This window comes from Notechis scutatus, chromosome 4 (genome assembly GCF_049901735.1).
Source record: "Notechis scutatus isolate UNSWTSFEM ecotype Mainland chromosome 4, rNotScu1.2, whole genome shotgun sequence".
Lineage (NCBI taxonomy): Eukaryota > Metazoa > Chordata > Lepidosauria > Squamata > Elapidae > Notechis > Notechis scutatus.
This window is the reverse complement of record NC_142012.1, coordinates 40,415,330-40,441,196: the sequence shown is the minus strand read 5'-3', so window position 1 is coordinate 40,441,196 and position 25,867 is coordinate 40,415,330. Positions and strand designations below refer to the sequence as shown.

General features: G+C 35.0%; 1 protein-coding gene across 5 annotated transcripts in view; it reads right to left on the bottom strand.

The window, feature by feature from the left end:
- Positions 1 to 25,867, bottom strand: part of TUSC3 (tumor suppressor candidate 3) — a 136,556-nt gene that overhangs the window by 1,479 nt on the left and 109,210 nt on the right. For 4 of the 5 annotated variants that reach the window (XM_026667091.2, XM_026667089.2, XM_087963194.1 and 1 more), the window contains exons 8-9: positions 8,338 to 8,412; positions 6,500 to 6,590 (exon numbers count right to left, since the gene is read on the bottom strand). In XM_026667091.2, coding sequence (XP_026522876.1) covers positions 6,500 to 6,590; positions 8,338 to 8,412 — 166 coding nt within the window. Of the gene's footprint in view, positions 1 to 6,499; positions 6,591 to 8,337; positions 8,413 to 19,220; positions 23,751 to 25,867 lie in introns of those variants that run through there. The other variant, XR_015749243.1, reaches the window with a different exon arrangement.

Below are 25,867 nucleotides of genomic sequence, written 5' to 3'. Positions count from 1 at the left end.
ACCCTCAAAATGACGCTACAGAGCACTGCACACCAGAACAACTAGACACAAGAACAGTTTTTCCCCAAATGCCATCACTCTGCTAAACAAATACTTCCCTCAACACTGTCAAATTATTTACTAAGTCTGCATTACTATTACTATTAATCCTTCCATCCTTCCTTTTACCCATCTCCTCCCACTTATGACTGTATGACTGTAACCTTGTTGCTTGTATCCTAATGATTTTTATTAACTGTTTCCTAGTATTTGATTGCTTATTGTACCCTATGACTATTATCAACTGTTGTACCTTATGATTCTTGACTCTTGACAAATGTATCGTTTCTTTTATCTACACTGAGAGCATATGCACCAAGACAAATTGTGTGTCCAATCCCTCTTGGCCAATAAAGAATTCTATTCTATTCTATTTGTTACAAATATAGTACCATTCTCCCATTCGTATTTTCTATTAAAAAGCGTATACTGTACTTCATTTGGACCTTTTAACTGGGCTAACAGAATAATCATAAATAGTAGCCACAGAATTCAATTTTGCAATATCACATAAACTGTACTTTTATATCTGCTATTAGCACATTTCTTTCTTCTCCCCTGTATGCTAGAGACTAAAACATAGTAACTTTTCCTCAAAGGACAGTTACTCAATTTTCTTCCTTTCTCGCACTTTTCAGAGATATTGTAGAGGTAAGGGTAATGCTACAATATTATTGTTCAGATGCAGTGACTAAAAATGTCCATAATGTCCTGAATGTTGTTCTACTATAGATTTATACCAAAGCATTTCAATTATTTTCATGTTTCCTTTCCAAAAATTCCCAATATGCCAATTTGAAATTTATTTAATGTATAATCAGCTGCCCTTTTTAATTGTAGTCCAAGAATGGATTTATTCTTTTTATCAAATAACCCCAAGATACCTTTTTTAGTTAGACATTGTCAGCACAAACCTGGTTGGCATATTCAATATGTGATTAAGACTATTTTTTCTGTTACCAGTGTGAATCACATTGAAACATCCCTTGTATGTTCTTGTATCTCAGATTGAGAGAGCTGTAGAGGAGAAACCCAGCTAATCCACTACATGCTTTAATCAAAAGAAACAGAGAGATGATTATGTTTAACTTTAATTGCTATGTCTCCTCAGCTGTTTTCTTCAAAATGAGAACTGTCTGGGCCAAGGAGAAAGTTGATGGGTTGTCAAAATGCCATTCTTTTTACAGTCTTCAATTCCAACTAAAGCTACAATGATGGCACATCATCATTCATTTGAAAAAAGAAAACTTTTCACATGAGCAGTGCCCATTAGTAAGCTGCAGTGAAGTGTGTGTGTATAAGGGAGAAAGTTTGCTTGAATCAGGAAATAGGTGAGTGTACCTTGTTTATATGACAAGGTAAAATCAAACCAAGCTGTTTTTTTAACTAAAATTATGAAATTGGCATAAAGGAAGCATAGTATCAAGATCACATGTAGTGTTGGTATCACTTTATACTGTACTAGTAAGACCACACTTGGAATACTGCACCCAGTTTTGCACACAATTGTACAAAAACTAATATTGAGACTCTAGCTAAGTCAAAGAAGAGCAATAAAGATGATTAGAGGACTGGAGGCTAAAATGTATGATGAATAGTGCGGGAGCTGGGTATGTGTAGTCTAACAAAGAGAACGACTGGGGTAATGTGATAGCAACAGTTCTCTATTTTGGAGAACGATCTGTAGATGCATGGCTTTACTAATAAACCAGAAGAACTAAGAATATTAATCCATTTTGTGCTTCCTCAATTCTTTAGAGAGCATGCATATTCCATATTAACTTTCCAAATTTTACAAGGCCTGATTTCACCCCAATTTTAAATTAGTTAAAATAATAAAATATGAAAACCTAAAGTGATGGACCAAACCCCATTTACTCCAATCCCATTCATTCACTCCAGAGTCTGCTGTATATTTGGCAAGGCTAGCCTTCTACCCCACCCGCTTGCCCCACCACAATCAGTCTGACATACCCAATGCATATAGCACAGAAAACAGTCTTGCCTGAGAAAGACCAAAAGGAGTTTTCGCCAATCCCACTTTTTCTGTTTAAAAAGCTGAGCTAAAAGACGAGAGAGTGGGAGTGATGGGGAAAAGATCAGAAATCTAGAGTGATTCTGCTAGAGAGAACAGGACAAATATGAACAGGGTAGTGGTGGGGATTAGAAAAGCAGCCATGAGAACTGATCTCCTCAGGAGAGGTAAATCTCTATACATTTTTGAAGAATACCTAACCTTTTCATTTTTACGTTATGAAAACTAATGAAAAACATTGTGAAAAGAAAAAAACTCAAATGTGTCAAAATTAAGTGATCCAATGTATTGAAGTATAAGAATGAATGAATGAATACCAGCAACAATCAACTGATCTCTTGGAAGTTTTTTTGAGAGTACATTTCCAATTAATTCCTCCGTTTCTTTGACATACACAAAAAACCTCTCTTAAAGCTTACAGGGGACATTGCATGTTATTCACTGATTTTTGTGATGATTATGATGATGTTATCCATTCAGTCATGTCTGATTCTTGGTGATGGGCCCATTGTCTCCACATCTTCTGACTTTGCACTACTTCTTTGAATTTTTATATGCTCTGGCTAGTGTCAGCTTTGATGGTTTCCACCCACCGTATTCTTTCATGGCCTGGATTTCCTTTTACCGTTTACCCTTCCAAACACAATTGTTTTCTCCAGTGAATTCTGCCGTATGACCTGGCCAAAGTGAGTCAAAGTTTCATGATTTTGCCTTCTACTGGAATGACTGGAGTTATGTACCCCAATACTTGTTTGTTACTTTACTTTGCTGTCCAAAGAATATGCAGGACACTTCTCTAAGACCACCAGGTCAAACAAGTCAATTTTCTTTCTGGCTTGTTTTTTTAAATTAATTTTTTTCCACACATTTTATGTCTTCACTGTCAATTTCTATTTTGATATTTCTCTTCCTTGCAGTGGTCATGATTTTGGTCTTTTTTATGTTCAGAAAGAGATAAAAATTCTTACTTTATTCTTGATAAGGTGTTCCAGGCCATCTTTAGTTTCGGAGAGAAGAGGTGTATCATCAGCATGTAAAAGATGTAGAAAGTGATTCTAAATGGCCCACAATCTTTACCTCAAATTTTGATTCTTCAAGATCTAGCTTCCTCATGCTCATTTTGGCATACAAGTTGAATAAGAAAGGGATGAGAGTGCACCCTTGTCACACTCTTTCTCTATCTTAAACCAATTGGTGTTCGCACAGTGGCTTTCTGATTTGTGCACAATGATTGCACTAACTTGACCAGATATGCTGGTACCCTCAGGTCTTGTAGGGTTCTCCATAGCTTCTCACAATTAACACATAGACTTTCTTATAGTTGATGAAGCACATGTAAATGATCTTTTAATGTTGGGGGGATTTTTCCATGATCCAGCATAGATTTGCATTATGGTTGCAAGTGTCATGATCCCTTTGAAAGTCAGCTTGGACATATGGTAATTCAATTTCAATAGTTGATGCTAGACGTTGTTGTATAATTTTAAGCAATTTAAAAATCTTGCTGATGTGAAGGATGAGAGCAATTGTGTGATAATTGGAGCAATCTTTAGTCACCCTTCTTTGGCAGTGGAATGAACCCTGAGTGTTTACACTTCTGTGGCCACTTGTTGGTTTACCCAAATTTTCTGGAACAGGTCTCTAATGACCATAGAGGGTACAGATCTCAGTAATTCTGCAAGAACAGTGTCAACATTTTTAAGTCTTCTTGTTCAACAGTTGGTTCATTGCCCATATGACTCATGTATTACCACTTCTATTTCTACTTCTCTTTCCTCATCATCCTGAGATTGTGTGCCTTTGCTATCTATGTACAGCTCTTCAATATTCAACATATTTACAAGCAATAAATGGTGGTTGAATCTTTTGACTTGCATAAATGCATTCCTGGTGTGACCCTTCATCTAGTCTTCTCAGCAGCATCCAGTAGTTCAAACCTATTTTTCACCTCAATTTTATGTGTAGAAGAGGTTTTGGTGACATCAAATTTCTTTAGAGGCACTGCCTTTTTGATGGTGCATAATTGGACTTTAATCTTTGCCACCAACAATTCATGATCTGAATCACAATCAGCACTTGAATATATCTTAACCCACCTATTCGGTTTTCTTAGCAAAATTGTACCAAATGATCACCCATATTGTTCCTCTCACCTAGTCCAAAATGACCAGTGATCCCTGTTTCTGCTTGCTTGACAATCTTTGCATTGAAGTTCACCCAAATATAAACAATGTTTTTTGATGACACTTTTTTCATAGTTTCTTGGACTATAGCATAAAAGCACTCTATTTCAAGATTTGTGCAACAATTGTTGAGATGTAGACTTGGATAACTGTGATATTCAGGGGCTTGGCAAAAATTCTGATGGTCATAATTTTATCACTGATAGCTGAGAAGCTTTCCACTGCTCTAGCAAGTTTCCTGCTTGCAATAAACATCATTCCATTATTTTTCCTGGTATGTCTGAATAATAGACAGTGAAGTTCCAGACAGGAAAAAGCCATTGTCTGCCCAGTATAGCTCAATGACACTAAGGAGATCAATTGCCAACCTGATCTGACAATATCTAATCCACCCTGACTCATTATTCTGACATACCATGTAGCTATCCAATGTATCTCTGTACAACACAGATATCTGCTTATGCCACTGACTGTTTCCGAACTTGGGATTCTTGTGGTCCTACTGTTGAGCACATTGACAAGTGTGAGACCTTTTTCATACAACCTTCTTGTTTTGTGCAGTAAGTTGCCAATTCTTTCTCCTGAAACCCTGAAACTCACTTTTTGACAGCTGCTCAGGGACAGCAACTGCTGCAGTCCTTGTGAACCCAGGCAATGATTCATCTGGTATGGGATTCTTTTTCTGCTGTCTCATCATGTTTAATGAGTTTCTGGAAAGTCTTACTTTGTCTTCTCTGTTGAGACCTGTCTGGCTTGGGTGACCCTTCTGGTGTACTTTCTGGTGGTATATCTTCAGCAGAGTTCTTAACTGCAACAGAACACACAAGCCCCTCTCCTGCAACCAGGGGGGTATCTGCATGGAAAGGACAAGGGGGTATCTGGAAAGGACAAGGGGGTATCTGTATGGAGGGATGATTTTTGTACAAATCTGTTTTTCAACAGAAGAGAAAAAAAGTTTCCAATGAACAACAGAAATGGGATGTAAAACATAACGATTAATCAACTATAGTTTTATTACATTTTCCCCTTCAAGCCTATGTGTTTTTTTAAAAAATGTTTTTATACTAAATGTCACTCTCCAAATACTTACAAGTTGGAAAGTTACAAAAACACTGTCAGCTATGTCAATTCAGAGAAGTCATGGCTGAAATTTTGAATTAAGTTCTACCTCTATTTGCATCAGCATCTCTCTTCCCATTAAAACTCTAGTAATTACTTGATGTTACCTGATGATATTTACATAAAATATTATGTAAAACTGTTTGAAAATGCAATTTATTCCCAAGTTTACTTTTGGTGCCTGGCAGAAATAGTAACCAGGAATACTCAGAGAAAAGGGAGGCGGGAAGTCATCTCAGCCTACGTCTTAAGTTGAATTAAAAGCAGATGAGAAAGTGGGCAAATAGGCACTACTTTTCTCAGATCCACTGATTTGGTAACATTGGAATCCCTTGCATTCTGTAATGTTAACAAATGTTTTAGATCCAATCTCAGATTGGGAGTCATAGGATAGAACTGATTCCTATTGGTAACATTGCAGCATATATGACTGAGATCCAAAGGTATTTCCCAGATCCAAAGTTCTTCCCTGGAGGACAAAATTGGGAATAAGTCCTGTTCTTAGTACTCAGAATGTAATGAAATGTCATGTGATAATTTCCTAAATCAGCCAAGATAGTGGGATTTGAAAGCTGAAGTACAATTACATAAGCTTCATTGGTATGCATTGGACAATGCCTATGCGCTTTCTGTTGACAAGCAACACTGTTGCCAAGCAAAATGTTGTATCTGTCATAATGCAACTCTGGAATCAATTTGCAGGTTGCACATTTATTCCAGGAAATATCCCTTTCTTACTGGTCCTCAACAAGTAAAGTATTCGGTTTCAAAATCTTCTTGAAATGAAATTACTCATAAACTGGTTTCCTTCACAAGCTACTTTAATTCTAGCTCAGGTGGTACCCAAAACTTCAACCCTATTTCATATTATAGAATGAATCACCATTCAGAAAGGCTACCTGTTTCTAATGAAACAGAGAATGTTCTTCATATTGGTATAATTTGCTTAGAATTATTCTAAAATGTAGAATGTCATACATTATTATGTGCTTATCCAAATAAAACTTTCAGATACAGGTACAATGTATTTGTTCACAAATTCATAAGTCTCAGGACAAAAAGTTGGAAGTAGATTGCTGGCAGAATGAGGTTACTTGGCTTGGCCAAGTTATTTGTGGCTTACCTGTATGGATAGCCATGGTATTTGGAGCGGAATATTGACAACAGGAAGCTGAAGAAGAAAACTACCAGACCCAATCCTACTAGACATATTACTGGAAAGAAAAAAAAATATGTTATCAAAAAGGTATTATATTCCATATTAGGTAAAATGATATTCAGGCATATTTTGAAATACATAAGGTTAATTGGGTCATCTCTTGCTGCCTTTCTTATGTCACTAGTGGCAACACTATAATCTTTTAAGAAAAATAGATTTTCAGCAAATTAGCTTTCCTTGACAATATAAATGAGAAAATGACAGTTTATAAGAAAAAGAGGACAAAAGGCAGCTGTTAAGAAAACATTCCATAATTCTGAAATGCTCATTATTTTAGAGTATTGGGAAGAATGGAAAATAAAAAACAATCCAGAGCATTTTATTTACCCATTTTTCTCAAATCTTCAGCATCCAAACCATGGCATATATTAAAAAAGGAAGAGAACAGTTGTCTAGGACTTATTATATTAAGAGGTAAATTAGACAACCCGATGTATATTTTCTTATTACAACTATGGGACTTTTTGTATGAAGACTACATTCTCTTTACACACCATTTTTGTTGTAAAAAAAAATCTAATAGGTATTTTTTTTTAAGTTTAATGTACTTTGCAAGAGTGAGATATGGATGTATCTTGGACCGGCAACATGTTAAAATTCCCTATTTTCCATAGCAAAATGTCCAGTTCTCAACTGAGCTCTCTCCCCTATCATCACCATTATCCCTCCCCTTTTCATTTTAAAAACACAATTCAGTCAACTATTAATTGCATTCAAAACATTGTACTGGCTTAGTAAAATGCTCATTACTTTACTTTTAAAGTCAGCAATCACACCACTTCATTAATAGAATTTAATTTTCTAAGTAAGGCTTTGATGATTTCTAAAGTCATTGTTATATTCACGTTCTTACTAGACTTTAGCTATTCTGTCAATTCAGAAATACCTGCTACAACTAATTTCTTTCCTCCTTCAAATGGACACTCTGCCAACTCCCTTCTTAATTTTTCAATGGGCTCACTGGTATGCATCAAAGCTGTATCAACTTTCTGACTATTCTTTTTAACATTCTTTATTCTTGGCCCATCCTAGTTACAAAAGTAGTTTATAAAATGACTGAAAGTTTAACTCATCAACTTAGAATGCAGCATATTTCAAAGAACTCTTTCATGTTCTCCTTTTTATTTAATATGATATAAAAATGTCACTCCAGGTATGAATTCATTTTCAAGCATCCTCTTTGCATAAAAGAAGGTTGCCTTTTTCCTTACAGGTTTGCTGTATCTGGTTCTTTAATTAGAGGTGAACGACAGACAGACTATTGATGCTGAAATTTGCAGAAATGATCCCACATTCATATATAAAAGCTAAAATAGTTTGGTAGTTGGGAAAAAAGTCAATGCACATAGAAATCTACAGTTAGCCCTTTTGAAAGTCTAACTTTCAATATAGCATATTACAGTGGAATTTCAACTGTCCATTTCCACCCATCATTTAGGGAACTCCGCCACTGTTTAAGAAAAAATAAAGGATGCAAATCTGCATATCAAAGCATAGCTAGTTCTAAATAGCCCACAAGTTCTTTATTCCGCAACAAACAGTTTATGTAATAGAAGGACGAATGCATTTCAACTTGTAGATCTCTGCTCTTATACTGCCAATATCTTCACATTTGAAAATGCTGTGATAAACATAGGCAGGGCTTTTAATAAACTGTGAGTTTCCATGGCAGTTTGCCGTAGTTGCAGTAATATTTTAATGGCAAGAAAAGAAATTATCCATTTATTCATCAAACAACTTACTTCTCCTTTTCCCAACATCTCCCTTGGAAGTAGCAGCTTCATTCAAAAGAACCATTCCCATGGTGATAGCAGCATCCATATCATTGTTGTCAAGGAAACTATAGAAATGTTGAAGTTTCACAAAGCCAACAGTTCATCTCTAACCTTAGAAGGAATTTAGTGGTTTTTTAAAAAGTAAAGATGTTTTATCAATAAGTGTATACAGAGCTCTAAGGAAAAGAGAACACATTGTCAATTCCTATCTATAATTCACATGTTAATGCTTTTTCTTTATAATAAAGTTTTATTTGGGTTTTCACACCTACAAAATACAAGTAAAACATCTTTTTTGAAAATAGCATGGTCCCGGGTTGAACTTCTTTATACAGACACAAAACTCAATTTCATGCTCCTTTTTGTATTCTATTCCATATCTTATACTATTTTACATTTTCTATATAGTTTTTCCCCTCTTTTAATTTTCTCAATTTTATTTTGATTATCTCATCTCAATTCAAATCATTATATTTATACTTTTGTCTGTCCTGTTTCAATTTCATATTATCTTTTCTCATTAACCAAATTTTCTCCTGTAGTTACTAATTGGAATATGACACCTTTATATCTTTTAATTACATCCATTCAACTCTTATTTAAACTTCAATATATACCTTAAGTTTATGACCTTCAACATAATACATAATACATAACTTCCAATCGAATTCTGCTTGGTACATTCTTATAATACACACTATATTCTTTAAAAAAGAAAGAAAGATTGTAAATATATGTAATTATAAACCCTCATTCCATTCCAGTTCAGTTCTATCATTAATAATCATTAAAATCTTAACATCTTTAACACTTTTTTTCAATTAAATATCATACTTCCTTAAAAACACATATAATCTCCATAATTAATTTTCCCTTATTTCTCTTCACATATGTTTTATAAATCATTAAATATACCTTTTGTTACATTTATTTATTGACAAGCATTCCACTGAATTACAATAGCTATTTTATGAGACATTTTAATCATACATTGTTTCATATTTTCTAAAATTATTTCTGCTTCTAATATAACCATACTATCTTATGTACCTTTGCAGAATCCCTTTTTCCATTAAGTTTTCACCCATTATCTCTAAATAGGCCCTGTTTCTCTATATTTTGCTTCTGTCCTTTATAACTTCTTTTCCTTTCTTTCTTCCCTCTCATCTTCTCCCTCCCCTTTTTACCCCCTTGTTTCTCTAGTTCTAATTCTCTCTTCTGCATTTCCCTCTTCTGTTGCTCTCTGATTTTATACTTATTTTTCCCTCTATTTTTTTTTTGGAGTTGTTTTCCCCAATCTTAAACTTTCCATTCTCTTTCCCCCCTTTTCTTTTTTTCTCCCATCTAAGATTACTTATTCATTAAAGATGGCTTCTTCTTTGTTGCAATCTTCTTGTTCTGCAGGCATTTCTTGTTGTTTCTCATAATTCCAAATCTCCATTTCTAAAAACTGAAATACGAAGCCAAAAGAACCTCTCCTTTCTTGTGCATCTTCTTTGTACTTTTTAAGTTCCATTTTCAGTTCTTCTAAAAGTGGAGCCATTTTAAACAGTTTTAAACAACCACCCGATTGATTTTAGTCATTTAAAACAATAACCAAGAATCCAGAAATCATCAAGTAATCCAGATAGTCCCGAGTTATATCTTCTTATTTCTTTTTCGACTTTCTCTTCCTGGGGTTTTTGTTGCGATATTTTGGAAGTCTTGTTGAGATTTTGCTGGAAGTTCTTTTTTAATTCCAGGCAGTCTCCTCCCTTCCAGATCCTACCCTTTTATTCTTTTTCTCTCCTTTCCTGTTTTCAAAAGCTTTTAAATATCCAGAAATCTTTATTATCCCTTTGACTTTTTATTTTCAGCATTAAATGCCTATTGATGTCAAAGTGGATTTTTTTCCAATTTCTTGCTTAAGTCTCTTAGCTGTCAGTATAGGAAAAGGAGAAAACCAAATCTTTTCCCTTTTCTCTCTCCTTCGCAGCTTAAAAATCTTCTTAGGGAACAATGTTATTGTTTTTTAACAGTTTCAATGATAGGGTACCTTATTTGTTGCTTTTGCTGTTTGACCCGGTCAACCAAAACTTTCTCTTCTTATCTTCCTCCTGCACGGTATTTTCCAGTCGAGTTCTTCTTTGTGGTGGCCATTTCTGACCACCGCTGCAACCGCCTTCGGGAAAGGGAGTAATGGACAACTGGGAAGGAGAGATGCAGCTCTCCTCAACCCTGCTGGCAGTCTCCCCCCTCTTCACCACCTCTACGGGGTGGCTTAGCCCCGAAACCAGCCAGCTCGGGGCGCTCCAGCGGCGAGAACGGATCGAAGCCTCGCAGAGATGAGGTTTCGGTCTGTCGCTGAAGAAGCTCAAACCGGACTCCACATGTTAATGCTTATACCCCCCAAACCTACATTTACAAGTGAAACTCGAAAAATTAGAATATCGTGCAAAAGTTCATTTATTTCAGTAATGCAACTTAAAAGCTGAACCTAATATATGAGATAGATTCATTACATGCAAAGCAAGATAGTTCAAGCCATGATGTGTCATAATTGAGATGATTATGGCTTACAGTTCATGAAAACCCCAAATGCAGAATATCTCAGAAAATTAGAATATTGTGAAAAGGTTCAATATTCTAGGCTCAAAGTGTCCTACTCTAATCAGCTAATTAAGCCATAACACCTGCAAAGGGTTCCTGAGTCTTTAAATGGTCTCTCAGTCTGGTTCAGTAGGAATCACAATCATGGGAAAGACTGCTAACCTGACAGTTGGGCAGAAAACCATCATTGACACCCTCCAAAAGGAGGGAAAGCCTCAAAAGGTAATTGCAAATGAAGTTGGATGTTCCCAATGTGCTGTATCAAAGCACATTAATAGAAAGTTCTGTGGAAGGGAAAAGTGTGGAAGAAAAAGGTGCACCAGCAGCAGGGATGACCGCAGCCTGGAGAGGATTGTCAGGAAAAGGCCATTCAAAAGTGTTGGGGACTTTCACAAGGAGTGGACTGAGGCTGGAGTCAGTGCATCAAGAGCCATCACACACATATGGATCCTGGACATGGGCTTCAAATGTCATATTCCTCTTGTCAAGCCACTCCTGAACAACCAACAGCATCAGAAGTGTCTTACCTGGGCTAAAGAAAAATAGAACTGGTCTGTTGCTCAGTGGTCCAAAGTCCTCTTTTCTGATGAGAGCAACTTCTGCATCTCATTTGGAAACCAAGAACCCAGAGTCTGGAGGAAGAATGGAGAGGCACACACTGCAAGATGCCTGAAGTCCAGTGTGAAGTTTCCACAGTCTGTATTGATTTGGGGAGCCATGTCATCTGCTGGTGTTGGTCCACTGTGCTTCATTAAGTCCAAGGTCAATGCAGCTGTCTACCAGATTTTGGAGCACTTCATGCTTCCTTCCACAGATGAGCTTTATGGGGATGCTGACTTCATTTTCCAGCAGGATTTGGCACCTGCCCACACTGCCAAAAGCACCAAAACCTGGTTCAATGACCATGGGATTACTGTGCTTGATTAGCCAGCAAACTCACCTGACCTGAACCCCATGGGGAATCTATGGGGCATTGCCAAGAGAAAGATGAGAGACATGAGACCGAACAATGCAGAAGAGCTGAAGGCTGCTATTGAAGCATCCTGGTCTTCCATAACACCTCAGCAGTGCCACAGGCTGATAGCTTCCATGCCACGCCGCATTGAGGCAGTAATTGCTGCAAAAGGGGCCCAAACCAAGTACTGAGTACATATGCATGCTTATACTTTTCAGAGGTCCGATATTGTTTGATGAACAATCCTTGTTTTATTGATTGCAGGTAATGTTCTAATTTTCTGAGATTGTGGATTTGGGGTTTTCATGAGCTGTAAGCCTTAACCATCACAATTATGACAAATCATGGCTTGAGCTATCTTGCTTTGCATGTAATGAGTCTATCTCATATATTAGTTTTACCTTTTAAGTTGCATTACTGAAATAAATGAACTTTTGCACGATATTCTAATTTTTCGAGTTTCACCTGTAGATTTCAGTATCAAAGTATGAAATAGAATAGAAATATGTTTAAGCATCCAAGTATGATGCTTAATGATAATTCATTGAATTAGTAACTATATAAAGTGCTAACCCAGGGAGATTCCTTAAAAAGTCATGTACTATTTCAGGTAGCAGAAAATGAATGTCACCAGTACAGATAAGTAATGTAAATAGTACATAAAATAAAATTTCTTACCGTCTTCAAAGATGGATATGATCTATACACTATGCTGCAAGAATGGAATAACAGTATTGCATCACCAAATGTTTTTTGTTACTAGCCTTTTAGCTTTTAATTGCTAGCTTTTACAAATGCAAACAAGAATATAATGAAAAAATTTAACCAATTTGTAAATATCTTAAATTGTTCCTAAAATTATTTGAAAGTATATCAACAAAAAGTCAACTCATACAACTCTCATTAACATCTGTTCCAGTCACTCAGTCTACAACTAAATAGGATTGATGCTTTGTGAAAGCTATCTATAGCTTTTTAAAAACAAAGTAAAATAAAATAAAATAAACAATAGTAAACAAAACCCTTCTGGTTTTAAAAGTATTTGCCAACAGTAAACCAAAACTGTGATTCTTGTAAAAAGCTTAATTTAACTTACTAAATTGTTTGATTTTAGTTAGATAGAGGGGAAATGTTTATTGTCCCATTCACCGGTCAATGCTTATCACAATTTCATTTATGCTTATCGTTAGTATTACACTTCACCTTCATTTCTTTGTGAAAATAAAGACACAGTGAGGGTTACACATTCACTTTTTTCCCTCAGGTTATTTAGACAAAAAAAAAAAAGCATGAAATCCAAAATTCATAATATAAATTTAAAATTTACTGGGAAGCAACACCCTATTAAACATTTCAAATAGTTTTAAAAAGTAATTGTTTTAAATTACTTTTTAAATTAAAAAGTAATTGTTTTGTGAAAACTAGAGTCAAAATTGTTTGAGAATTAGCAGGTCCCGGCATGTTTTATTAAAGAAATTTGTAAATTCTAACATTTAGTTTGGGCAAATGCCTTAAGTAATCATAGTTGCTGTGCTTTTCTTACAGAATATACAAGTAAAATAAATGTCAATGCTTAATAAGCTTTTAACAGGCCTACATTGCACCATGCCCTGATGTCCTTCTTTTTCCCCTTACTTTTTTCAATTTATAAAACTTAAAAAAAAAAAAAATCACAGTAAAGATGCCTAAGGCAGAAAATCCAACTGGTTCCTCCACAAATATGATAATGAACTGAAAAATCAAGAGTGGGATGTATAAGGTCTTTCTCTTCTTTCCTTCTCTTTAATAGGTTCTACCACTCTTGAATTTTGGTTAGTTCAAAGAAGTACTATATTTACTTCAGAAATGTGGAGTGCAAAAATATAATTCGGGTATACATTCTTTCAGGTATTTTAATTATTTCTTATATTATGATTTGGTTGATAAGAGAATTCTAGGTAAAAAAACACTGAGGTGTAATATATACAATTGCTTCAAGATTTTAAGGGAGCATTGTTTTCCTGATAAAAGTTTTAAGGACAAAATCCATCAAAATGTTTTTCTATCTGGTAACTTTTCAAGAAACAAATGCAGTTTTGTAACATACTAGGGAGATACAAGTGATTTGAAAGCAGCTAAACTAAAGATGATCAATAGATAGCTTAGTCTGAGCCATCAGTTCCATTTTGGAGGGACCATCAGATAATTTAAAATTCCAGCTAACTGAAGCAAAGTTTGAGTAATAAAAAGTTTGGAACACGTAGAAGCTGCATACTCCAGAATGCTGCCGATAAGTTGCTGCCTTTCTCTAGTTCACATTTCTTATATTAGCTATAAGAGCTTTATTTAAAAAAATAATATTAGAAATAAATAAATTAATTTTATCAATGTCAGAGACTCTGGCACTTCTATCCATTTAGCTAAAAAGACAGGAAAATAAAATTGGCCAAGTTTCTTATTCATTGTATGTGAACAGGCAGATATTTGGCCTTCTTGTCCTTCAGGCAACTCAACTGGAAAATTGAAAAAATAAAATCTTGCTGAAAAAAACAGATGCTACATCTGAACCAAGATATCCTGAGCAAATAAGTTTCAGTGCATAAAAAAAATAAAGGACATTGGCTTACTACGAGTTAACCATTCAAATACTTATTTTAATTTTTTAAAGATAAATGTTTGGTTACACTACGCTTTGTTGATGAATCCAGATTGAATCCAACTCAACATTTATTAGATTTATTTATTCATAGGGTAATTATTACTCATGTTTATTGAATCCTGGCACCATGGAAGAGGTCAATGACTGTAAATGGAACAATGAGGCCAGGAATGCTGTCAATGCTCTACAACTGAAGTTTCCCAATGGATATTTCCTTTCAACATTGTCTGCCACTAACTGACAACGGAGACCATCCTTTGGGATGAACATCAGGATAGAATGTCAACATTTCAGAACCTACAGCAATTTCCAGGATGAACTACTTCAAAGTTCTAATTGTTATTCAAGGACACTCAAGCAGCAAGGAGTAACAACAAGATTTCAATCAATTCCCAATGGGATAGTTGCCCTTGTCTTAGTCCTTCCACTCACATGCTCTGCACCATATAGTTCTTGCCAAAATTAGCACAAAACACCCCTTGCCCATTATTTTTCATATTTTCTGAGTAAACCATCTGAGAGAAAATGGCATTTTACAGAGCAAACTATAAAACCACTGGTTCCAAAACAAAGCTGTAAAGGATTTTCTTCATGTATTATAGTAAATGTTAACAGCAGAAAAAACCCACCATTCTTTATGGAAAAAGATTATTTCAGTTGAAGTATGTAGAATCTGATTTTTTTCAGTATAGAGCATTACAAGTGCTTTGCATCCCAACTGATGTTCATTAAAATATAGACATATGGATTAAATTCCTTAATAATTCTAACTGCAACTCAAGCGATTAGAACCCATGGCCCTTCAGATGTTTCTGCACAACTCCTTCCAGGAATAAGGAATGCTTAGAGTTACAGATCATTAATACTGGAGGGTCACAGGTTGCCCATCCAAGCCTAAAATATATTGAAATTTTCTGATCTGATGCAGGCTAACAAGCAATTTCCATCTTTATAAAAACCACCAAATAGCACCACACAACAAACATCTCATTACTTAGCCAAGACTAAAAAATAAGTACATTTCAATATTAACTGGAACACTTTAATTTCCAATCAGGGTACTTTTGATTACCTTCCTGCTATGTGCTGAACATAGATTGCTGTGCCTTATGACTTGTTTCTGAATGGTGTTTTACTTCAGATATATTTCTGAAAATTCCAAAGTGCCCTTTATCAAGTATGTAGTCTGAATGATGTGTTGGTTCCTGTGCAGCTATTCAGTTCATCCATCTTAATTTTGGAGGTCAAAATTAAATTATGGAATGAAAAACGGATTTAGAGGATGAACACTGCAGCAATTGTAGATTTGAATGACAGAGGACAACCTGGTTTTGAAACTAGGTACCATACTAGTCTCCTTGGGTAAATGGACTGGATATTTATAACCAAATATTTTAAGCCACCATATTTGACTCAAGTTCTTCAATTACTGTGACAACAATGACCTTTGGGTTACACACTCCTTAGGAGTTGGCTGATGAATTATCTACTGCTCTATACATGCTTCTTAGTACCACACAATGTTTAAATAAACAAATGAGAGAAAACAATTATATTTAAAAGAATATGCCTCTAAGCTTTATTCTATAAATATATGGGCACATGAAGAAAAGGTATATTCAGATGAGGGTAAAGAGATAAGGTAATAACATGCCATTTTCAAATAGTTGATGGGCTAGCAATGTTGCCCTTTTTTTTTCTTCAGTAAGTTTTAAATCCAAGGGGAAAAAAAACCTGACCAGGCATAAGGAGAAACTTCCTGGGGGTATGGTAAATGACTGTCTGCTAAGAGATTTGAAACAGAAAATGGATAGCCACTTGAAACAACAGTGAATTTGCTGCATTAGTGGGTATTGGACTAAGCCAGAAGCAGGAAACATACTTTCAATACCATTAAACTACAGCTTCCAGCACTTCTGCCAACTGGTGGTATTAGCTGAGCAGCTGGCATTACCAACTGCAAGACTGAGTTTGTTACCAGTATAGAATCTTTTTTCCTTGTATATAATTCTAATGTGGTAAATAAATGATAATTTGTAACTTTTGCAATTTGTCTTTATCTAAAAATGAGATATCTTTTTCTTATGTTCCTCTCTCTGGCTGTAAATACAAATCTTTTTTTTTTTTAAAACAAGTTTTATTAAAAATTTCAACAACAAACAAATCCATAAAACAGAAACAAACACAAACAAACATAAAAAAATCTTTTAGTAAAGTACCTTGGCCCCAGTTACCTCTCTTTGCATGGGCAGCACATATCACTCTTCACAATTCTATCTTATTTAATCCATCTTAATTAAATCATTATATTTATATCTTTTGCCCATTCATTATCCCTCTATCTCTTCTTATAATAAAAAGAATTTCTCCTGAAATCACTAATCAGAGTATGATGCCTTTCTATCCGCCCCCTAAGTTAGTAAAATTAACATTCAACATAACAAATACCCAATTCGGTTCTGCTTGGTACATTCTATCCACCAAAAATGTTTAAATACATTGTATCCTCCTTTCCTTCAATATTTTATTACATTTTAAAAATCAATCATTATTAAAGACTTCAACATTTTAATTTCTTATTAAATCTTAAACCATTCTAATTTACTATTTCAAATATAAATGTTACAATACCATCTTCTGTACCTAGCAGAATCTTTCTTACAGAAGTTTATATTTCATCCTTTGTCCCTAAAAAAATTCCTCTTCTCCCATCCAATTTTAAAACTTTGAGGCTTTTCTCCGCCTTTCCCCTTTCTTTCTTCCCCCACCAAATCTTCCTACCCCCTTCTTCTTCTAACCTCTGCCTTGCTGGGATCCCTTCTCTGTTGTGTTCCCTTTTTCTCTTGTTTGCTATCATTATATTTACTTTGCATCATATTTTTCTCTTTCTCAAATGTTTTTAGTAGATCTTAAGTCCTTCATTTTCCTTGCTCTCTTCCTTCCTTCTTCCTTAGATAAGTTTTGGGATTCAATAAAGATGGCGTCTTCGTCTTTTCCTTGTTGTTGTTCTTCTGTTTCCATCTGTTTCATTGTCTGTTGGTAATTGACCAGCGCCATTTCTAGAAATAGAAAAGCTTTTTCCATACCATCTTTGCAGGCTGCTTTTGTTTGCTCATATTCATCCCTCAGGTCTTCAAAAGGGAAAGCCATTATAAATAAATCTTTTCTTTTCTTTATTCCTCTTTCTTCTTACACCAACCAAATATTCCGAGAGAAAGGTAAAACAATCCCAAAATCCACAATCCTCAATAAATCCAAGCAAGCCAAAATTCCCCCTTCCTCTTCCAGGGGTGGTATCAAACAAATAAAAAGAGAGTCCAAATCTATATTTTAAAGCCTTATTAAAATTATGTTTCTGTCCTCAAATCTTCAAGGCATCTCCTCCAACAAGATCCAGATTTAAATACAAATCTTGAAAGAAGTTTCCATTTTTGCCATATAAAATTATTGTTTTAACCATTCAGTTGTGTCTTGACTCTTGGCGACTTTATAGGCAAGTGCATTGCATGCTACCTTGTCAAGCATAGCTTCTTTCAGTTAATGGGTGTTCATCTTTATATCATATTTGATGTTATCAAGCCAGGGTGTTCTTTGCTTGCCCCTTCTTTTTGTTCCACTAACATCATCACTGACTTCTTCAATGAATTCACACACATGACATGGGCTAAAGTAAATCAAACATAGTCTTATTATTATAGTTTCTAGTGATGTGTTGGTTTTATATGATTTAGCATCTGTTGATTATTCTGGCTGTCCAGGATATACGCAATAATGTATGTCAACAACATCGTTCAAAAGCATCAATTATTCTTTGATCAGCCATACTTTGTGGCCAACTCTCACATCATTAGGGAAGACTAATGCTCTAACTAACCTGCTTACTGTATTTATATCAACATCTTTGCTTTTCTAGATCTTATTCATGTTAACCATTGTAGTGTGTCCTAAGGTTATCCTGCGTTTGATTTCAGGAATGGAACTGCCATCATCATTGTTGAACTAATTCAATTTCCTCCTTGTTGATTTTAAACATCTCATGTCCATCTGCAGTCGTCATCTTTCTTTTCCTGATGTTAAGACTCAATCCTACTTTTTCACTTTTGTTCTTGATTTTCCAAATCATTTTTTCCAAGTCTTCCTTATTTGCGTTGTATTATTTTGTACCTCTTCTTCATTCCGACATATATGGCCATAATGGTGCAGTGGTTAGAATGTGATATTGTATATATCTGCCCACAGTCAGAAGTTTGCTCCTGAGTGACTCATGATTGACTCCTCCTTCCATCCTTCCAAGATCAGTAAAATGAGGACCCAGACTGTTGGGGGCAATACAGTGGAATTTATATATTGCTGAGTGTGCTGTAAAGTACTGTGGAGCAGTATATAACTCTAACTGCTATTGCTATTACTATATAGTTGCGCTTGCATATATCTATATATTACATTTGAAAATCCCACACTTATTCTATAGACTCTGTTACACTTTCTTCATTGTCTCTTTGACATGGTATTTCTTCATTGTCTCTTTGACATGGTATTTCAGCCAATCGTATATTTGTTAAAATCTTATTTTCATCATCAAACAGAAAAGAAATATTTAAAAGTTCTGAATGATTTTGAAAAACTATTAAGGTCAAAACTACATCTTGTGCAAGAATACATTATTTAGAGGAATTAAAGCAGTATGGATTGCAGCCTTGAGTACATAATTTCAGTGATAATCAGGCTGCCTTTAAAAATAATTGGAGTGCATAATTCCAATGTGAATTTCAACCACCACGATTCTTACTCAAAAAGAATACTCACATTGTTTTTAGAAGAACTCATCAAAGAAAGTTCTTATAATGCTGGACTACTTCAAATGATCTCTGCTGCAGAGAATGAACAGTCTTGCTAAAACCATCATATCCGTGAAGGTAAAGATTTAAAAACCCATTTCAATCCATTCCAGTCACAACAAGCATAACATGGAACTACAGCTGACTGGATGACAGACCACTGATTTTCAGATCTTTCCTTTTCAGCCAGATAACACCTGGGCTGCTTAGAAAGGTGCCAATCAAACTGGTTGGAGAAAATAGGTTCTGAAAAGCTTGAAAATGAGAAACCATAATAAAAATTGAGACACAGATACACAATTACACTTTAAACACAAACATCACCCGCCCAGCTGTCTAGGTTTGTTGACCAGAGATGATAAAACATTGATTTGTCCTCTGAAAAAAGAAATAAATTGAGGCTGACAGTCTGCAAAAATCCAAACAAAAACACAATCATCAAAACTTATGGATTTCTATAAAAGAACATTGTTTTATTCTTATTAGTTTATTAACTGGTTTAGTCACCTTGCTTTATTTCCTGCTTTGTCAGTTGACTGCCCAAATTTTCCTGCTGTGTCTTATGATTGAGAGGAAGTTTCCAAACATTTACTGGATGACATACTGTAGCCCTATACAAGTAGTCTCTTACAGAATATAGAGTATTGTGTGAAGGACATACATGCACAATTTCATTTAAAAATCTTTGTATGGTTGGTTTGAAGATCTGCAAGCAGTTCAAAAACATGCAAATAGATAAATAGGTACCACCTTGGTGGGAAGGTAACAGCGTCTTTATATAATGCTGGCTCGCTTGTTTTGGAAAGGAACATGAGCATTACCCTCTGGAGCTGGACACAAGTGTCAAGAGAAACCTTTTACCTTTTTAAAAATATGACTAAAGGACATTCAATTTAATGTGCTTTTAATTGTATATGAAACCAGGAACTTTCATTTTGGGGAGCCATTGGCTCAAACTTCAGCAGTTATATTGTTCTCTGTGTTCACTCATGCTTATTTAATCATCTCTCCCTTTATCTGCCATAATACTTTCACCTTGTTTTCTTTCTTCAAGCAAAGAATATGACTTGGTTTCCATTTGTTTTACATAAACTAGTGGCTCAAAATGAATATAAATAAATATAAATATTTTCAGGTGTTTTTACTTTATGCAAAGATAATGAAGAATGGAATGGCTTTGAAGATGGCCTCTGAGAAGGAGAGGGCAGAAGATCAATTGTACAATTCAGTAAAAGAATAAAAGAAAACTTCAGAGAGCTTCTTGGCTGCCTGACTGATTTCATCAAATCAATAGCCACACTATGACAGGCAAGGAAGTACATAAAACATCAATGTGTTTTGTGGACTGCTCAGCTACTCTCCAAGGAACTGTACTGTGTTAGTAGTGGGAATGCTACAGGATTAAAGTATTTTTCTTGCAAAAGTCTAGATGACCAATTTATAAGTATTTTGCCTTGTTTTTGTTCCTTGGATGATAACTGACAAGCTATTTGCCTGGAAAATAGGATTTTCTGATTATTTTTAGATTTAGGGAGGGAAATTTTGAGGGTTTTCTTTAAGATCAGATCTAGATTAACATAAGTAGAAATATTCAAGGTATACTTATTTATTTTCTGCTGTTTACTGAGACACATAGACAAACACACTATTTAGAAAAGCTAAAAGAAATGAGAAAGTAGACATTTTTACTGCCACTATATTACCAAGCTATGACATTTTAATTTTGACCACTCTTTTTATTTATCTGTCTTAATAATTAATTGTTTAATATTCAAATAAAATAATCAGCCCAAGTTTTTAGGAATCTCAATCTCTGGATATTTGAAAGTGTTTTCAGATTTGAATTCCTGATCATTCACTTAATATATTTTGCATTGTCAGAGATATTTATATAGAGAAATTCTTATAAAAATTAACCAGTAATAATCAAACAATGAATCTGCAAACATAATTAATGAAATTGATAAGCGATAGAACTGCATCTACTTGGAGGGAAGTATGCACTGAGGTATCTAGAATTCAATATCATCATAAACTATTTAGATGAAGGGACAGAAGGAGAATTCATCAAATTTGCAGATGATACCAAGCTGGCGGAAATAGCCAACATTCCCGAAAAGAGGCTCAAGATGCAGAAAGTTATTGACAGACTTGAGCACAAGGTTGTCTAACAAAGTGAAATTAAATGGTGAGAAACGTAAGATTTTATACATGGGCAGGAAAAAGCAAACATATATAAAATAGATGGCATCTGATTCAACAGTAGTAACTATGAGAGGGATTTAGAAGTTCTAGTGGACGACTACTTAAATATCAGCCAGCAGTGTGCTGCAGCCACCAACACAGTCCAAGGCTGCATTAACAGAGGGACAGAATCAAGATAATGTAAAGTGTTAGTACTACTTTACTAACCTTGGTAAGACCACACTTGGAACACTGTATACAGTTTTGGTCACTACAATTTAAAAAAGACGTTGAGACTCTAGAAAGAGTGCAGAGAAAAGCAACAAAGATTATTAGGGGACTAGAAGCTAAACCATATCAAGAATGGTTGCAGAGTTGCATTATATCTAAAAACCTTATTGGGAGTTTTTAAGAAGAGATTGGACAGCCAAGTTTTTGGTTTGTCACCAGCTACACACACAAACACACACACACACTTATAAGCTGCCACATTTAAACCCAAAACTTGGCATTTGAACAAAGCAACATATCTTTCAATGTCATTACAATCTCCATGATGGAACACTGTGGGAATTCTCTTTCCTATTTAAAAAAAAAAACTAAAATTGGACTTTACTGGACATGTTTGTTACCCATAGTGAAATCCAATTACTATATTTTAGTTTTCTATCTAAAGTATTATTTCTCTAGGCAATACCTTCCAACATGAGATTTTCTTGTTTAAATTCTGAAGCACCTCTCATGCTATTTCCTCTCTTAAAATCCAAAGTATTCTTTATAGTCAGGAGATGTTGACTTCTTTAACTAAATGCAGTGCCCCAAAGAGTTAAAGTAGATTCTGCGTCATTTCCCACAGAGATTTAAAGCAAAGAAATCTCTGTCCTGTAAAGCTAATATTGAAGATATGAAATACACCAAGACAGTGCTAACTGATGGCAATCTAAATCTTGCAAACACACCACCAATAAATCTTTGCAAGGATAACCAGCCACAGAATTCCTGCCCATGGATTGTATAAATTCACCCACTCATCCACCTTTCCTAGAAATCTCAAGAGCAAGTGAATATCAAAGAAATAAAATTATTTCATAAGAAAAGAAAACTGTTTAGTTTAAGGCTATTTAATTCTGATTTTCTATTCAGTCAGTCAATTTTGTTGTATTTAGTCATTAAACTTTTCTCAAATGCATCTCACTTCAGGGATGATTTATTAATGGCTTTCTTAAAAAGAAGCAGCAAACCCCATGCAGAGCACCCAAAATATTGATCTAAGTCTGCCTAAATCTACAAACTATTATTTGTGGGAAATTATATACAGCACCTCCAGGCAATGATAATTCAACTGAGCTAGTGACAAATATGTTTACAGTACATAAAGCTTCATTCTCCATTGCACCTGATAACAAGCTATTGTTGCTTCTAGGAAGGAAAAACAAAGCTTTACTTATTGAAGATAAATGAAAACAGATGTTGAGAAAAAACAGCAAGACGCAGCTGTTAAAAGTGACAGATTTAAAGTAATCCAAACTTAAAGACAATTCCCAAAGTGCATCCGATGTGAGTTTCTAACCTCTGCTTTGAAAATATATGTCCTTAGGTGCTCCATATACAGAGATAATGGGTGGGAGATTATCATTGGTGGGAAAAGAACTTACATTTTGGAAAGCCTGCCTTTCAAAATGCCAATGTGCAACTGAAAACTGGTTTCTTGAGCCTTAAATCAGCTTTATAGCCCACTAAATGAATATTATTTAATAAAATTGCCTTGGATTTCCTTTGAAATCAACAAGACATGCAAGACAATACTGCAAAGAGATGCTGGTTGGAAATAGCAGGAGGGACAGAAGAGGGATAGAAAAGACAGAATTCCTATGAGTTTACAACAACATGCTTTGAGACTGTCTTTTTGAATATCAGCAATACCCAGAATTACCTAGGGCATGTTGCTAAGAAAACAAAGGGAATTCAGAAGCAAGTGAAGTTAAATGATTCACCTGCTACCTTTACATGGTATTACACAGTTGACTTAAACGTTCACACCTATTTGTGGCTGCCATTGAAAAATCCTTGCCCAGCATTTATGTATAAGGAACAATAGCTCCCTTGTTTTTTTCTCTGAGGATTTCAGCTGTTCCAAAAGAGTTCACATTGGGTTGGTGCATTTCATCATTATACCCTGCAATTGAAATACCATAACATTTCAGACTGTTTTGCAGCAAAGCCATTGAAGTACATAATAAGATGGCATCATTTCTTTTTATCTTGCTTTTCAACTGAAAAGATTTCTAGAATGTATTACATCATCATTTCCATTATCATTTATCTTTTCAGGCATACAATCTAAAAGACTCTAATACAGAGCTGTCAAACTCGCAACCCATGGACCAGAGGCATCACACGCTGGCTATCTGGCCATGCCCATGCCCATTTTAGTGAAGGGGAAAAAGTTGCGATATGTCATGTGACGCCACCATTATGCCACAAGTTTGACATCCCTGCTCTAATAGAAGAGAAATATATGCAACTCAGGGTTGAATTGTGGAATCCTTGGTTTTCCTTGAGCATGGTTGCTTCCTTACAGACCTTTCATTTGGAGGAGTTTAGCTAGGTTGTGTGCTATAGTGATGCCCTGTGATTGCAATAATTTCAGAAGTAGTATTCAGCAGGTTCTGACTAGTTCTGGAGAACGGTTAGCGGAAATTTTGAGTAGTTCGGAGAACTGGCAAATACCACCTCTGACTGGAGATTTTACAGTATCGTTCCCCTGCCACGCCCACCAAGCCACGCCCATAGAACCTGTAGTAAAAAAATTTGAATCCCACCACTGAATAGTCTGTTGGTTGTTTCTGAGGTTTTTTTTTTTACAAAATAGTGTTATATTTTTCACAGCCTCTGTTGGTGGTGCTATAGTGGTTGAGTGGCCAGCTACTTTTGGATATAGTTGTGTGGGTATCCAATCTGCTGGCTCTTAACAGGAACATAACATAAACAAGTGTCAGAAGCATACTGTATTTATACCAGACAACATTCTCCTTAAAAAACTCACTTCAAAGTCAGCTTTTCTCATATTTAGTTCCAGTCAGGAAGGATATGATGTTTCACAGAGGAAAAGTTATTTTCTTCTAATATCTTCCGTCTCATTATGGAAAGCTATCCATCTCCTCAAAAACCTGGTTGTATCTGTGTTTGTGTGTGCGTATGTGTATTGTATATATGTGTGAATGTGTGTGTGTGTGTATATATACGCACATACATAAACATATCAAAATACATATTCCTTTTCCATGTAAACACGATTAACGTTTATTTCAAACTGTAATAAACAAAAGGTTAAATTGAGCTTTAAGCTTAAATCAATTCATTAATAAAAATCTGTCTATGGGTAGAACTGAAACCTGTTTCCTATTACCTGAAGAAGGCCCAGCTTGTGCTTATCTATTGCCTGGATCCTCTCTGCTAGGTAATAAATAAATAAGCAAGCCTCTGATTCTATTACTTCATCATTTTGCCCTAAAGTTATCAAGGCTGTTAATAAAAAAAGTACCAATTCAGCTTTTATAAAAATGATTTTCTTAGTAGCCTTACAAAGGGAGGAGAAGGAAATGTTGTCTGTCTGACTATAAATAGGATTGTGTAAAGACTATAAACAGTCAAGCCAAATGTTTTGACTCTGGTTTTAATAAAGTTGAAAACTTTATATAAAGTTGAAATAAAGTTGAAAATCTTTCTACTGCTACAGAAAATACTTGTTCCAAAGAACCAACCTTTCCAAATGGGAAAAAATATTTAAAGCAATTATTTATCTGCAATCTTTTACGTTATGATAATTATTAAAGGTTCAGTATGCCTCTGACTGCTGGTTGCTTAGAGAACAAGTATCTTTCTTACCATATTAATAAAATTTGCAGAAGAATCTGGTTGACCAGATTTATAATTTGGAGACTAGATTAGATATGAATTTAACAGTGTAGCAAAGCTTTTCTTATGATAATAAACTTAACAGAAACAGAAACACTTCTGTTCTTCAAGCACTGACGTTGCACAGACACCAGTAGAAACTGTTTCTTTGGACAATGCATCCAAGTGCACTTAACTGATTTATTGAATGCTGTTTAAGATTTAGCAAATGCATATTTGGAATATTCAATAAGCAACATATGAAATATGCATTGCATTAGTGACACAGATAACAGCCTTGCTGTTCATTTTACAGTAAAATTCAGCAAAATGTAAGCACTTTGAGCTCATATCTATTTAATCAAATTAAATGCAAGCTTATGTTATCTAAATAAC